Consider the following 14,655-nt stretch of genomic DNA (forward strand, 5'->3'; position numbering starts at 1 on the left):
AATAACTCTGTGATCTCAACTAATCTGTCCTCTCTTCCATCATGTGCCCAATTTTCTATGTGATGCAGAGCAATATTACATTACTGTCCATTAGATATCAGAGGAATCTTTCAGCTGCTCATTTAAATGTGTGGTTGGTTCTTGTCTTTCACTGCCTGTGTCGCCTTGATATTAATAAAAGTATTGTCTTCCTCTTCACCCCCATCCATCCATCTTCATCCGCTTTATCCAAGGCCGGGTCGCGGGGGCAGCAGCCTAACCAAAGAGGCCCAGACCTCCCTCTCCCCAGCCACCTCCTCCAGCTTATCCGGGGGAATACCCCAGGCCAGCTGAGAGATATAATCTCTCCAGCGTGTCCTGGGTCTGCCCCAGGGCCTCCTCCCGGTGGGACATGCCTGGAACACCTCACCCAGGAGGCGCCCAGGGGGCATCCTTGTCAGATGCCCGAACCACCTCAGCTGGCTCCTTTCGATGTGGAGCAGCAGCGGCTCTACTCTGAGCCCCTCCCGGATGGCCGAACTTCTCACCCTATCTCTAAGGGAGAGGCCAGCCACCCTTCGGAGGAAGCTCATTTCTGCCGCTTGTATCCGCGATCTCGTTCTTTCGGTCACTACCCACAGCTCATGGCCATAGGTGAGGGTAGGGACGTAGATCGACCGGTAAATTGAGAGCTTCGCTTTTACACTCAGCTCCCTCTTCACCACGACGGACCAGTGCAGCGTCCGCATTACTGCAGCTGCAGCTGCAGCCCCAATCCGTCTGTCGATCTCCGGCTCCCTTCTCCCATCACTCGCGAACAAGACCCCGAGATACTTGAACTCCTCCACTTGGGGCAGGAACTCATCCCCGACCCGGAGTGGGCACTCCACCCTTTTCCGGCTGAGAACCATGGCCTCAGATTTGGAGGTGCTGATCCTCATTCCTGCTGCTTCACACTCGGCTGCGAACCGTTCCAGTGTGAGCAGGAGGCCATCACCCGATGAAGCCAACAGAACCACATCATCCGCAAAAATCAGAGATGAGATTCTGAGGCCACCAAAGCGAAAGCCCTCCGCCACTTGGCTGCGCCTAGAAATCCTGTCCATAACCTCTTCACCCCCTTTTAATCTAAATGAGGAAATAATGAAAAAACGAGTTTTTCTCTTACTTTTTTTTTTTAACTTAACACTTAAGGTTAACCACACTCAAAGGCATGGTAAGACACAATATGGTTAGTAAACTGGGATGATGAAGTACATTTGTACATTTTCACACACTCATTTAACCCTCTGCAGGAGTTTCCTCAGGACCTTGGACTAAATCAGTCTGTTTTTACCACAGGGAGCAGGGTTTAAATGAAGTTCTGTGTTCCATTCTATTTATCTATTTTCCAGTTTCAGTGCCCAGGTTGGAAAGCTGTAAACCACAATCAGAGGCAGCAGTACTGAAAACCCACCCGTGCTAACTGTTGTTGCAGTTGTCTGTCATTTGCTTTACATAGCGCAATCTTTGCTGCAAACTCTTCTGCATTACAACCACCTAATGCACTGGAGTCCGGAGTATGTCAGTGGACTCATTTGGTCCAATGAAAATGACCAACCATCTCAAACAACTTTTTTATTTCCTTGTGAAAGTGTAATTTGGTTACTTGGTAGTTTCAGTGTCCAGATAAATTAGATAGTTATTAAAAAATAAGAGAGTGTGTAGGGATATATTGCATGTTTTTTTATATTGCAGTTAAAAGAAATCAAAATGTCAAGAAAACCAATAAGTGCTAAAGAGATTGGCATTTCTGCATTTACTTTTCAGACAGCTCAGCCCTTTCCAGATGGGGATATAATATGGGGGCTATAAGGTCAGATAACAAATGTGCAGTACAATTCTACAGACCTGATGGAAAGTTATTGACATCACAGGTCCATTTTGACAAATCGCCAACATGGAAAGACATGTTACAGTAGATACTAGCACTTCCTGTTCGCACTGTAGCCACATAAAAGTTTTTAACAATGATAATTACACAACATTAAATTCTGAAGGACTTTTTTCTTAGTTATCTTTAATTACTTGTTCTACAAATTTTATAACTTTCTCGTTCTACAAAATCTTTAACTTTAAGTGATCCCTTAAGAGTCTAAAATCTGAAGATGCTCAGGTTTGCTATGACAGAGCAGTCATGTACTGTTAGTTACACAACATTTGCTTTTGCTAAGGCACATCCTAGGAAAGAAGGCAAAAGCAAGTTGGTCAGAATAAATTAATTCAGCAGGCTGAGGGTGGATTTGTTAAATAGAGGCAAAAATGATTTATCAGTTGCTCTTTGCTGCTTTTTCTTTGAGTGTTTTTCTTGGTGTTGTCTAACAGCTGTGAGAACAAGAGAAAAGAAGGCAAATGACATGAAAATGTGTCTATAAATCTACACAATTCCAGATCAAATCAGAGGATCAGAGCTGACGAGACAACAATGAGACTGCAAGCTTTAAGACCCCATATGCTTTGCATCATAGTGTGAAGATGCTCAGGTTTACTATGACAGAGCAATTTTAATGATTCCAATGATTATATTCATTCTTAATGGACACTGAAGATCACACCAATATATGCATAATATTTCTATGTACAATACTAAGCAAAACGTCTTGAGTCACCCATCTTTATTTCTTCTGTTTCTTTTTTCCTCTTTCTTTGTTTCCCTTCTTTATTTCTTCTATTTTCCTTCCAGGGAGCCGACTGGCTTGTAATATTTTTTAAAAAGGTCTTGAGCAATAATTCTTCAGTTGTCTTCCAGTGTCCTTTTTTTTCTTCATTTAGACATTGGTTGCTTTTTCACTCATTTTTTAATCATTCAAGCATAAACAGCCTCCTGATTCAAGGGATGAACAGTTGCTATGTCTACACATAACAGAAAACTTAGGAGAGAGATACAGCAGTCTGCTGCTGTGTTAAAACCCGATGGAGGCTCTGTCATGGTCTGGGTGTACATTTCAGGGAATTATGTTTATTATTTCTTGTCAACATTGTTAGAATTCTAAATACAGAAAAAGGTGGTTATAGCAAATATCGACTTTCTAGCTCATTAGAATTCTACAAACTGTGTTTTTACCTTATATTACATTTCTATGTACGTTTGCACATTTAATAAATTACTGTGCCTGTTTCTAATTACTGCAAATATTCAAGGGGTTGTTTATATCCTTATTCCACTTTGAAAGTAAAGTCTAGCAATGTTTGGGTATTGTACCTACTGTGATATATATTTCACTGTGAACTCTGCGTTCCAAAACTTGCGTTTGGGAACTAGAAAATTTTATTTTAACTGCCCTAGACATAATATAGGAGAGAGATCCCATTTTCTCAGTGTAAAGAGGAAGAATCAGGAGGAGAGTAGTCTGAAAGATGCTGGTTTCTTACCCCATACTTGCACTGGCGTGAAGAGGTTCCATACTGGAAGCGACACTGCTCATCTGCATCATACACCTGCCCCGGGGCCACTGTTGGGTACAGGAAGTCTCGTTTCAGAGGTTCATTGTCCAGACACGTCCCCCGACCTGAGCTGTCAAAAAAACAAACCTACAATAGGATTGTTTCTTACACAAAGAAACCTTTCTACACTTGCATAATAGCCGAGTTAGAGATGCCAAGACCAGAACAATTAGAGTCAATCCCCTCTGAGACCTTTGCTAGTTTTCTGTGACTCCTTTAATTTTAGTACCAAACTACTGTTATAGGACGCTTTGACAAAGATCTGAAAAGTCATGTAATTAATGCTGATATTAGACATCAACGCCTCTTCATCAAATGAAGTGTTGAAGCACAAGCAGACATTTTACCCAAGGCAATAGGGTGCAGGCTGTCAGCCTAGAATGGCCAGCCCTCCCTGATTATATGGCTACGTGCTCCACTATTGTGTGTATGACTCCTTAGACTGAGCCCACCGACTGCCAATTAAATGACAGTTGAGGAAAATAAAGAAAGAAATCTGGAGTTAGATTTGGATCTTATGTCCAGACCTAGGATTGTTTAGTCTGTTTTGTCAAATAAAAATATGTACAACATGTACACCACCAAAAGCAGACACACACACGTACACACACACTGCAATTTTGTATTCTAGGAGTTAAAACAATGAAAATACTTTTACCAGCACAGACACTTGCTGCCATGAGGTTATAAAAGATTTTTTTTTATGAAAGACTACATCCACTGGTCTTCCCTGAGTCAGAGGATTATCTCGAGGCAAAGTATTACCATGACTGTTTACTATAAGATAAGATAAGATAAGATAAGATAAGATAACCTTTATTAGTCCCACACGTGGGAAATTTGTTTTGTCACAGCAGGAAGTGGACAGTGCAAAAGTTATGAGGCAAAAATTAGAATACAATAAGAATAAATACAGTACACAACTGTACAGAATAGAATAAAATAAAATACTATATACAGTAGAATAAAATAAAATAAATATACAATAAGATAAAAATAGAATACAAATACAAATACTATATACAACTGAGTAAAAATACAACGATGACAGAAAGGATTATTGCACTTGGTATTATTGCATATGTATGGATGTGTGTGCTTGATCAGTTAAAGTCTTTATTATGGAGTCTGACAGCAGTGGGGAGGAAAGACCTGCGAAATCTCTCCGTCCCACACCGTGGGTGCCGCAGTCTCCCACATAAGAACTATGTGTTCCTTCCAGATGTGGCAGCTGTAGCATGCAATGGAATGCTTCTCATCCCTTTAAAGGCAAAGTGGGCTTGGTGACAACAACATTGTAAGTGCTACACATTATGACTGATCAAACTACAACTTGGGCCCAGAATGAAAATGAGGGGAAGAGTCAACAATAATATTAAGATAAATTAAATACCCGGATATGATTAGCACAACACAAAATTTGGTAATTTGGTTTTCAAGATTAAATCTCTCCAGTTATTTTTGTAGACAGCATTTTGACTGACGTATAAATTTATGTAAAAATCATCATAAAAATTCATTTAATTGACTTTCACATTGTAACTACCTGTCTAAACTCACAGACTCCTGGTGCTTGAACAAGAATGCATAAACAAAATATATTATATATAATCTTTGTTTACATACCAAATAGAACTTATTGTGTATGTTTTATTTTCAGCGCTGAAGACCAAGAAGAGCAAGTCATCCTTCTTTTCTCTAATCTTTTCTATCTTTTCTAATCTCTTCCGTTTCTTGCATTTTTAATGCTCTATTCTCTGTTACTGAAAGGAATAATGTTTTTTCTTTACTCTTGTCCCTCGGAGGACCCTCTCATCACAGGCAGAGGCAGAAAAGCCAGACTATGAGGCCCCCAGACACCCTGTGTACTAAGGGCAAGCCTCAGTATTTATTAGTTTGGAGAGAGACAAAATAGTCAAAGTTTAAACATAGAGACTATTATTTGACATCGTCGCAAAGGCTTCCTGTCCAGTGGATTTAGCCAAATTCATTATGCTGAGCGGAAACGTCTTCTAGCAAGCAGGAACTTCAGCTATCCCTGTACTCTGGGACTAGTCATTCACGAAGATATTAAGCCTGCTGAGTGCATCCAATAAGTTGTGAGGCAGCAGTATGTTTAAATCAGTATAACCTAACAATTATTAACAAAAGGTACACGTTTAATATGAAATTCATTGCAGTATGTGGTCTCGGAGAGTTTAATGAAGCCAAACTGCTTTCCTTTTAACATTTAGAACAAACTGGCACGCAAACTCTGGAGAATAAACTATGACTGAACTGTGAGCGCATTCATAAACCATTCGTAAAAAACCCAAACAAAGCACCACATATTGCTCGAGCAAGATGGTGAATCTAGGCCAATACCACAGCCAAAGTTGTTTACTTGGCAGGGAGATGCATGTGCAATATCCAAAATTCTGATTGAGGGGGAGAAAGGGAGGATAATTTGAGTTTACAGACAAAACACTTTTGTAAAAGCAAAAGGCAATAAAACTAAAACCTAAAACGCAGATCGATACAAATATGCATATAATATAAGTTAAGCAATAGTCTATTCTGCTCAAAGGTGAAGTAAAAAAAAGCTTTGTCTCTTTTGGGTACTTTTTTTTTTTTTTTTTTTTTTTTTAAATAGTGATTCTCGGATACACGAGCCAGAAATCGTTAGGAACCCGGCAGCGCAGAGTAGAAGCAGCTCTTTGTGTCCCATTTGGAAGCTGGCATTTAATACTGTCATCTCTGTCACAAGTGCTGTTCACTACCCTCCTCTAACAGCTTTCAGCCGGAAACATCATCTGACAACCACAGCAGCTATTATCCGCTTTCTTGGAGGGCCTCGCTAACTAAACATGAATACACAAACAGAGGAACACACAGACACACCGCAGACTTGTAACCAATACTTCACCACAAGGTTGCAGTTATGAATTTGCTCTCATGGTCTTAATACTGAGAAATGAAGCTGAACTGCAGAGAAAAAAAAAGTGTGGTGTCTATGACTGCAAAGAAAAGCTGTTAGTACTGAAACATTTACGGCCCCTTTGGTTTCATTACAGGAACAGACTTAAAATGGACTTTTAATCTTCTCATGGACCTTAAATTGGAGGCTTTTTCTTATTTTCTGTCAAATGTACAGTACTATGCAAAAGTCTTGAGTCACATCTCCTTTCTTCATATTTTGCTAGTAAAATGGGGAATAGGTGAAGCAATTTATTGAAAACAATTGCAAACAAAAATGAAATATAGTATTTAGGAAAAATCTAAAAGTTTATAAGTCTCTCTTGGGAGTTTGCCTGAGAGAGTGTGTTTTCTTATGAACATCTTCTGGACAGCCACCCTTCCATTAAAACCATTTCAGAAAACACTAGAGGGGTCAGATGCATCTCTTAGGTCCTGTGTCAAGTCTTTTACGTGTCAGTCAGTTACATGGACTAGACTGAAAATAAGTGAAAAAGCAGCCAGCTGGAGAATGATTGCTCAAGACAACTCACAAATGGAAGCAAAAGACAAAGAAATGACAAGTGACTCAAGACTCTTGCACAGTACTGAATACTGCAACAATAACAGATTTGCATCTGAAACATTGCTGAAATTTCAATCAACAAGGTCAGCATGTTTGTGCAATTAAGCAGCATCATAAAGACAGGATATATCCAATATGATTATCTCAAACATACAGCAATAAAGACATAAACATAAAAGACATAATTTTCTGCTTCTAAACTCTGAGGTTATTGCACTCGGCTCTGAAAATATTGGAAATATGGTATCTAACCAGATTCTTACTTTGGACGGCAATACCTTGCCATCCAGTAACACTGTGAGGAACCTTGGAGTCATTTTTGATCAGGATATGTCCTTCAATGTACATATTAAACAAATATGTAGGACTGCTTTCTTACATTTGTGCAATATCTCAAAATAAGAAATATCCTGTCACAGAGTGACGCTGAAAAACTAATTCATGCATTTATTACTTCTAGGCTTCTTCTAGGCTATATTTCTCCTATATTTGCTTCCCTTCAGTGGCTCCCTATTAAATCCAGAATTGAATTCAAAATCCTGCTCCTCACATACAAGGCCTTGAATAATCAGGCCCCATCTTATCTTAATGACCTTGTAGTACCATATCACCCCATTAGAGCACTTCGCTCTCACACTGCAGGCTTACTTGTTGTTCCTAGAGTATTTAAGTAGTAGAATGGGAATCAGAGCCTTCAGTTTTCAGGCCCCTCTTCTGTGCAATTAGGCTTAAAACTTTCCTTTTTGCTAAAGCATACAGTTCGGGCTGGATCAGGTGACCTTGAATTCTCCCTTAGTTAAGCTGCAGTAGTGTAGGCTGCTGGGAGATTCCCATGATGCATTGAGAATTTCTTCTTCAGTCACATTTCTCACTTCTCATTTCTCACATTTCTCACTCACTATGTGTTACCAAGATGGCGCCGCGGATGGTCGCCCTGGTGCTTCAGTGCGTTACTTTTCTTTTGTTTTTGTGCATTTCTTCTGTGTCTGGGCACTCCTCTGGATACTCGTACACCAGAGAAGAGCTCCTTAACTACAGGACTACAACGCCTGTGGATTTATTTCCAATATTTGTCGCATCTGCGGCAGATTTACTGCTGACTCTGACCAGGAAAGCGAGACGCCGAAAGAGAGGGAAGCGAGCCGGCGCACTCGTGCGTTTGAGGAGACGCGGACTGCGAACTGCTCTTCCTGGGATCTTCCTTTCTAATGTACGCTCACTCGGGAATAAGATTGACGAACTGGCCCTGATGAGAAGCATGAACAGAGACTTTGCCTCCTCCTGTGTCTTATGTTTTACGGAGTCGTGGCTCAGTGAGAACATCCCAGACTGCGCGCTCAAGCTGGAGGGCTTCCATCTGCTGCGCGCGGACCGGCAGGCCGCTCTCTCCGGTAAGACCAAAGGTGGAGGTCTCTGCTTCTACATCAATAGTGGCTGGTGCACAGATGTGACAGTGATTGCTCAGCACTGCTCTTCCTCTCTGGAATATCTTTTTATCCACTGCAAACCGTTTTATTCTCCGCGGGAGTTTGCTTCATTCATCCTGGCCGCTGTTTACATCCCGCCAGACGCAGATGCGCAGGCAGCTCAGTGCGCACTCGCGGAGCAGATTCTCCACACGGAGCGGACATTCCCGGACTCTCTCATCATTGCTCTTGGGGACTTTAACAAAGCCAATCTGAGCCATGAGCTTCCAAAATATAAGCAGTATATTAAATGCCCGACCAGAGAGGAGAGGACATTGGACCACTGTTACAGCACGATCAGCGGGGCCTATCGCGCGGTGCCCCGCGCTTCACTCGGACTTTCTGACCACGTCATGATCCACCTAATCCCCGCGTACAGACAGAGGCTGAAGCTCTCCAAACCTGTCGTGAGGACTAAAAAACTGTGGAGCAACGAGGCTGTGGAGGAGCTTCGCACGTGTTTGGAGACCACAGACTGGGACACATTGAAGGCTGCTTCTAACAGCTTGGACGAGTTTACGGACACTGTCACCTCCTATATCCACTTCTGTGAGGACAGCATTGTGCCATCACGCACCAGGGTGAGTTATAACAATGACAAACCCTGGTTTACTCCTAAACTCAAAAAGCTGTGGCTGGAAAAGAGAAAGGCGTTCAGAAGCGGAGACAGGGACTGCTACAGAGAGGCCAAGTACAGGTTCACTAAAGAAGTGGACATTGCTAAACATCAGCACTCTGAGAAGATGCAGCAGCAGATCTCAGAGAATGACTCGGCCTCTGTGTGGAAAGGTTTGAGGAATATTACAAACTACAAGCCTAAAACCCCCCACTCCACTGATGACTTGCTCTTAGCCAACACCCTAAACGACTTCTACTGCCGTTTTGACGAGCCATCAGGCAGCCTTCACACCTCCAACGGCCCCAACAATAGAGACACTTTGGACACTAATTCCCCCACCTCTCCCCCCTCCATAGAGCCATCACCACCTTCAAACCGTTCACCTACAACACCCCCCTCCTCACCCCACACAAAAGAGGATTTCACACCACCTCCTCCCACCACAACTCTTCATATTCATGAAGCAGATGTGAGGAAGCAGTTTAACGAGCTGGCCCCAGTGTTTTCTGGCATTTTCAACTCCTCACTGCAGGCATGTCATGTGCCTGCCTGCTTCAAGTCCTCCACCATAATCCCTGTCCCCAAGAAACCTAGGATCACTGGACTAAATGACTACAGACCCGTGGCTCTGACATCTGTGGTCATGAAGTCTTTTGAGCGCCTAGTTCTCTCCCATCTCAGGACCCTCACGGCCCCCCTCCTGGACCCCCTGCAGTTTGCATATAGAGCCAACAGGTCTGTAGACGACGCCATCAACATGGCCCTACACTTCATCCTGCAGCATCTGGACTCCCCAGGAACCTACGCCAGGATCCTGTTTGTGGACTTCAGCTCTGCCTTCAACACCATCCTTCCAGACCATCTCCGAGACAAGCTTTCCCAGATGAATGTGCCTGATCCCATCTGCCGGTGGATCACTGACTTCCTGACGGACAGGAAGCAGCATGTGAGGCTGGGAAAGAATGTCTCGGACTCCCGGACCATCAGCACCGGCTCCCCTCAGGGCTGTGTTCTTTCTCCTCTGCTCTTCTCCCTGTACACCAACTGCTGCACCTCCACCCACCAGTCTGTCAAGCTAATCAAGTTTGCAGATGACACCACCGTTATTGGGCTCATCTCTGACGGGGATGAGTCTGCCTACAGGAGGGAGGTTGAACGTCTGGTGTCCTGGTGCAGCCACAACAACCTGGTGCTGAATGCCCAGAAGACAGTGGAGATTATTGTGGACTTCAGGAAGCACACAGCCCCACTCCCCCCCATCATCCTGACTGACACCCCCATCACCTCTGTGGACTCATTCCGCTTCCTGGGTACCACCATCACCCAGGACCTGAAGTGGGAGCCCACCATCACCTCCGTCATCAAGAAAGCCCAGCAGAGGATGTACTTCCTGAGGCAGCTGAAGAAATTCAACCTGCCAACACGGACGATGATGCAGTTCTACACTGCAATCATCGAGTCCATCCTCACGTCCTCCATCACCGTGTGGTACGCTGGAGCCACTATCAGGGACAAACAGAGACTGCAGCGTGTTGTGCGCTCTGCTGAGAAGGTGATTGGCTGCAGACTCCCATCTTTGCAGGACCTGTACACCTCCAGGACATTGCGGCGTGCAGCTCGGATCTCAGCTGACCCTTCTCACCCTGGACACAGTCTGTTTGACCTGCTCCCCTCAGGCAGGAGGCTCCGGTCCATTCGCACCAGAACCTCTCGCCATAAGAACAGTTTCTTCCCCTCTGCTGTTGGACACATGAAAAATAACCATATGACTGTTCCCACCACTAACACATGACCCTACGCTGTGTTCACTGCATCATTCCATGTTTGGCACTGATCACCACCTGCACTCATGTATATATCTTTCAACGTAGCACTCTTAATTCTTATTCTCATGTATATATCTCATGTATATCTCATGCACATATCTTCCCACGTAGCACTTTTAATTCTTATCCCTACTTTTATTTTTTTCCATGTCTATTTAAGTGCTATTTATGACACTATGTTTGCACTGAAGCACCGCAGCAATTTCCTAATGTTGTAAACCTGCTCAACATTTGGCAATAAACCCCATTCTGATTCTGATTCTGATTCTGTTAATAGACCTCACTGCATTGAATCATACTTGTCTGGCTCTTATCTGTCTCTCTTCCACAGCATGTCTTTTATCCTGTCTTCCTCCCCTCTCCACAACCGGTCGCAGCAGATGGCCGCCCCTCCCTGAGCCTGGTTCTGCCGGAGGTTTCTTCCTGTTAAAAGGGAGGTTTTCCCTTCCCACTGTCGCCAGTGCTTGCTCATAGGGGGTCATATGATTGTTGGTTTTACTCTGTATGTATTATTGTAGGATCTACCTTACAATGTAAAGCGCCTTGAGATGACTGTTGTTGTGATTTGGTGTTGTGTAAATAAAACTGAATTGAATTGAGTTGAAATATACAAACCTGTTTACAAACGGCAACCAATCAAAAGAAGTATAGCTTAAAGGGAATGTAACTACAAAAGCTTTTTTCAGAGAGTACATAAACTAAAGGGCAACACCCCGGGCTAATATGAGATAAATAAGGATTACTTAAACCTGAAAAGTATCTAAAGAATAAAATAGGGAGTTGAAAATTAGCATAACAGGCCCATTTTTCAAAAATGATCTCTATTATCTAGGGTAAACTAAAAAAAAAAAAAAACATACTAATGTTTTAATGTTTTTCTGTGTTGTTATCTCAAGTCAGATGAAGCATTTAAAAAAAATCAGCATAAAAATGAATTTGCACATAAACCAAACAATAAACCAGACAGCAGAAGCACCAGATACAAAGTTTCTTAGTGTTAGAACTCAAAGGTAAAAATATACCCTGACCTCTTGCTCGCTGTCTAAGGCAGGTGACATTGCAGAGATAATGTTACCAGCTATGGACAAGGTAGTTTACAAGGTATAGACTTACTTAGGTTCAGGGAGGGGCACAGAGGGGAAAAGACAAAAGAGGAAAGAGGAGAAACGAGACACCACAAACAGACAGGACAAAACAGACTATGGGGGACAGCAAACAAAGATTAGTGGCATTGGAAGTGAAAAGAAGTCATTGAAGAAGAAATGCTCAGGGTGTTGTGAGTTCCACTGCAGTTTTAGCCAACAGAGGTATAACTAAGGGATGATTTAGCGTCACCTGTTCTAAAGGTAGTAGCTTTTAAAAAATAAATAAATAATCTTAAATGTAGAGAAGGTGTACGTCTGCTGAATCAAAACTGGTAGCTGGTTCCACAAGACAGTGGCCTGATAGTCACCACCCATTCTACTTTTGGAAATGCTTATAACTACAATTAAGCCAGCACTCTGAGAGGAAAGTGGTCTATTGAGATAACACAATACAATAAGGTGTTTATGATGGATCCTGATTCTCTACATCTTGTACATGAGGAGAAGGATTATAAATGAATAAAATGCTGCTGTATGAATCTAAATATCCATCAGAATAAACCCTGTCGACTAATTGTTTATGGGAGTATAAGATAAAACAACATAAACAGCAAAGCAACACATCAAATTAGATTAGAAATCATTCATAACCTTTGGCCCATTTTATACTTTCCTCCATTGTTGTCAGTTTCTTTCCTGTTTCCGTGGTGGTCTTGTGCTACTAGCTCTGCACGGTCAGCACTATTCCATTTTTGCAAACAAGCACTTTGAGTTTCGCAATTTTTTTGTGCAGCAATAAAGCTACACGAGAATCTTATCACTCCCACAAATGCTACAAAGTTAAGGGGGTCCTTGACCTCATTCTATGATCATTAAAAAGGCATTAGCAGCTCCATGCTACAATAGCCGTTACTAGTATAACACAGCTGGATTTCTGACAGAAGTCTGCTGCCGGCTGAGTTGCTCTGTGCTGCTATAGGCTTAAATATGGAAAAAGAATTTGTGGAGCAAAAAAGATCATGACTGTAGTTATATTGCACTGATGTTAGACATTCAGAGTCTCTGCCATCTAATAAAAAGACAAAAGTGCCAGAAAAAAAAAAAAAATCAGGGATTCGCAAGCGTGAAGAGCAGTAGAATTTCAAGTAAGGCTTCAAATTGACACGCCTCCTCTAAATCATGCTGTGCAGAAATAGGTGTAGAAGTCTGTCATTGTAACGATTATCTGTTTGTTCTGTTACTCCAGATGTTTTGTCTAGCCTCTGGAAAAGAAACATTGGTGTGTCCTCTACTATGCCAGGCTGGCAAGACTCAAATATCACTGCCTCGTTTATTTATGTGCTCCAATTCTTTCTCCTTTTTTTGCCTCCTTTGGCCAATATATAAAACAGCAGAGCAGTGGTTTAAGGCAGCTGGCCTACACATCACCACCGAGAACCCACATGAGCTCTAACATCACCCGCCTTGTGGTGCAAGGATGCAGGGGTGGAAAGCACTCAGTTATCATACGCAGCCACAAGGAGGTCTGGCAAAAGTCTCAGTGATGAAGTGGATGTGAATAAGTAGGGGAAGGCCTCGTGTACAAAGCAGCCTAGCGGGTCCAGCCACATGGACCAGCCAGTGGCAGCGGGTTGTAAAGAGTGGTCCAGCTGTGGAAGGAAAACAGGAATGCACCTTTTTCTCTATTGCACACACACACACACACACACACACACACACACAGGCCCACAGGGAACAACCACCACCCATATCACCCACTTACTCGAGAAAGCTGGTGATGTAGTCTTTGCTGCAGGCAGACCAGGAGAAAGGGTTGGTGTTGGCTGTTATATGAGCAGCCATCAGTTTGGCTGTCTCGTGACCTTTGGTACCGCAAGAATTCCCAATCCCATCATGGTTCATCCCAAAACTAAAACAGAAAAAAATAAATAAGAAGAGGAATTAATGCAGCTGGGAGAAATGACCATCTGGTCTGAAAGTGGTAGTTAATTGCACAGTTTAGATGGGATCTCGCTGGACAGTTAAGGCTGCTGGATTCTGGATGTCAACCTCTGTGGCTGTAAAGATTGAGCTCATTGGCTCTAAAACAGCTGTGTGGAGGGGTCAAGGGTCAAACCCTGTCTGGGGCTCTGCAGGAAAGAAGTTCTAATCACCACTGGGATGCCTGTCTGTCAATCACTGCCTGCAGGTCTGAGCAAGCCAGGGAAGGAAAGTCAGCACAGACTGGAGCGAGGAGTCAAGACCCTTTAGATCATTACAATGAGCAGCTCCAAACTTTGAACACTGTTCTGAAAGCTACGAAATAGTTTTTTTTCCCACTGAATTCATGTTGGCTATCAATGGTTGCAACAATTCATTTTCAGAAAAACTTCATCTGTCATTTGAGAGAAAAGTTTCTCATTACAGCAGGATATCAAAGCTTAACTTTCCCTCACAGTCTAGTGGTGCGAATCAGGTCTAATGTATATAACAAATCCAACCACATTGCACAGACTGAACCTGTTTTTCTAAGGCTGGCGTTTATGACATTTTACCCTACTCGGGAAATAAATCAGGCCAGTCGAAACCCCGCTGTAGTGTGTTTTTTTATAGCAGAGACTATTTTTACAACTGCCCCACAACAGAAGCAGACATGAGACATAATAAAGGAAATCGCCATCTTGCCTAACTCTCGAGA

The 14,655-nt window shown here is 42.7% G+C and overlaps 1 protein-coding gene across 1 annotated transcript in view; it reads right to left on the bottom strand.

Annotated features, from left to right (window-relative positions):
- adamts6 (ADAM metallopeptidase with thrombospondin type 1 motif, 6) overlaps positions 1-14,655 on the bottom strand; it is a 74,298-nt gene that overhangs the window by 45,242 nt on the left and 14,401 nt on the right. Inside the window, exons 9-10 of the mRNA XM_085358510.1 lie at positions 13,741-13,887; positions 3,391-3,532 (exon numbers count right to left, since the gene is read on the bottom strand). Coding sequence (XP_085214636.1) covers positions 3,391-3,532; positions 13,741-13,887 — 289 coding nt within the window. The remainder of the gene's footprint in view (positions 1-3,390; positions 3,533-13,740; positions 13,888-14,655) is intronic.

The sequence above is a fragment of the Diplotaxodon limnothrissa genome, linkage group LG7, assembly GCF_057381915.1.
Source record: "Diplotaxodon limnothrissa isolate DT_005_m linkage group LG7, D_limnothrissa_male_GT1.1, whole genome shotgun sequence".
NCBI classification, from domain to species: Eukaryota; Metazoa; Chordata; class Actinopteri; order Cichliformes; family Cichlidae; genus Diplotaxodon; species Diplotaxodon limnothrissa.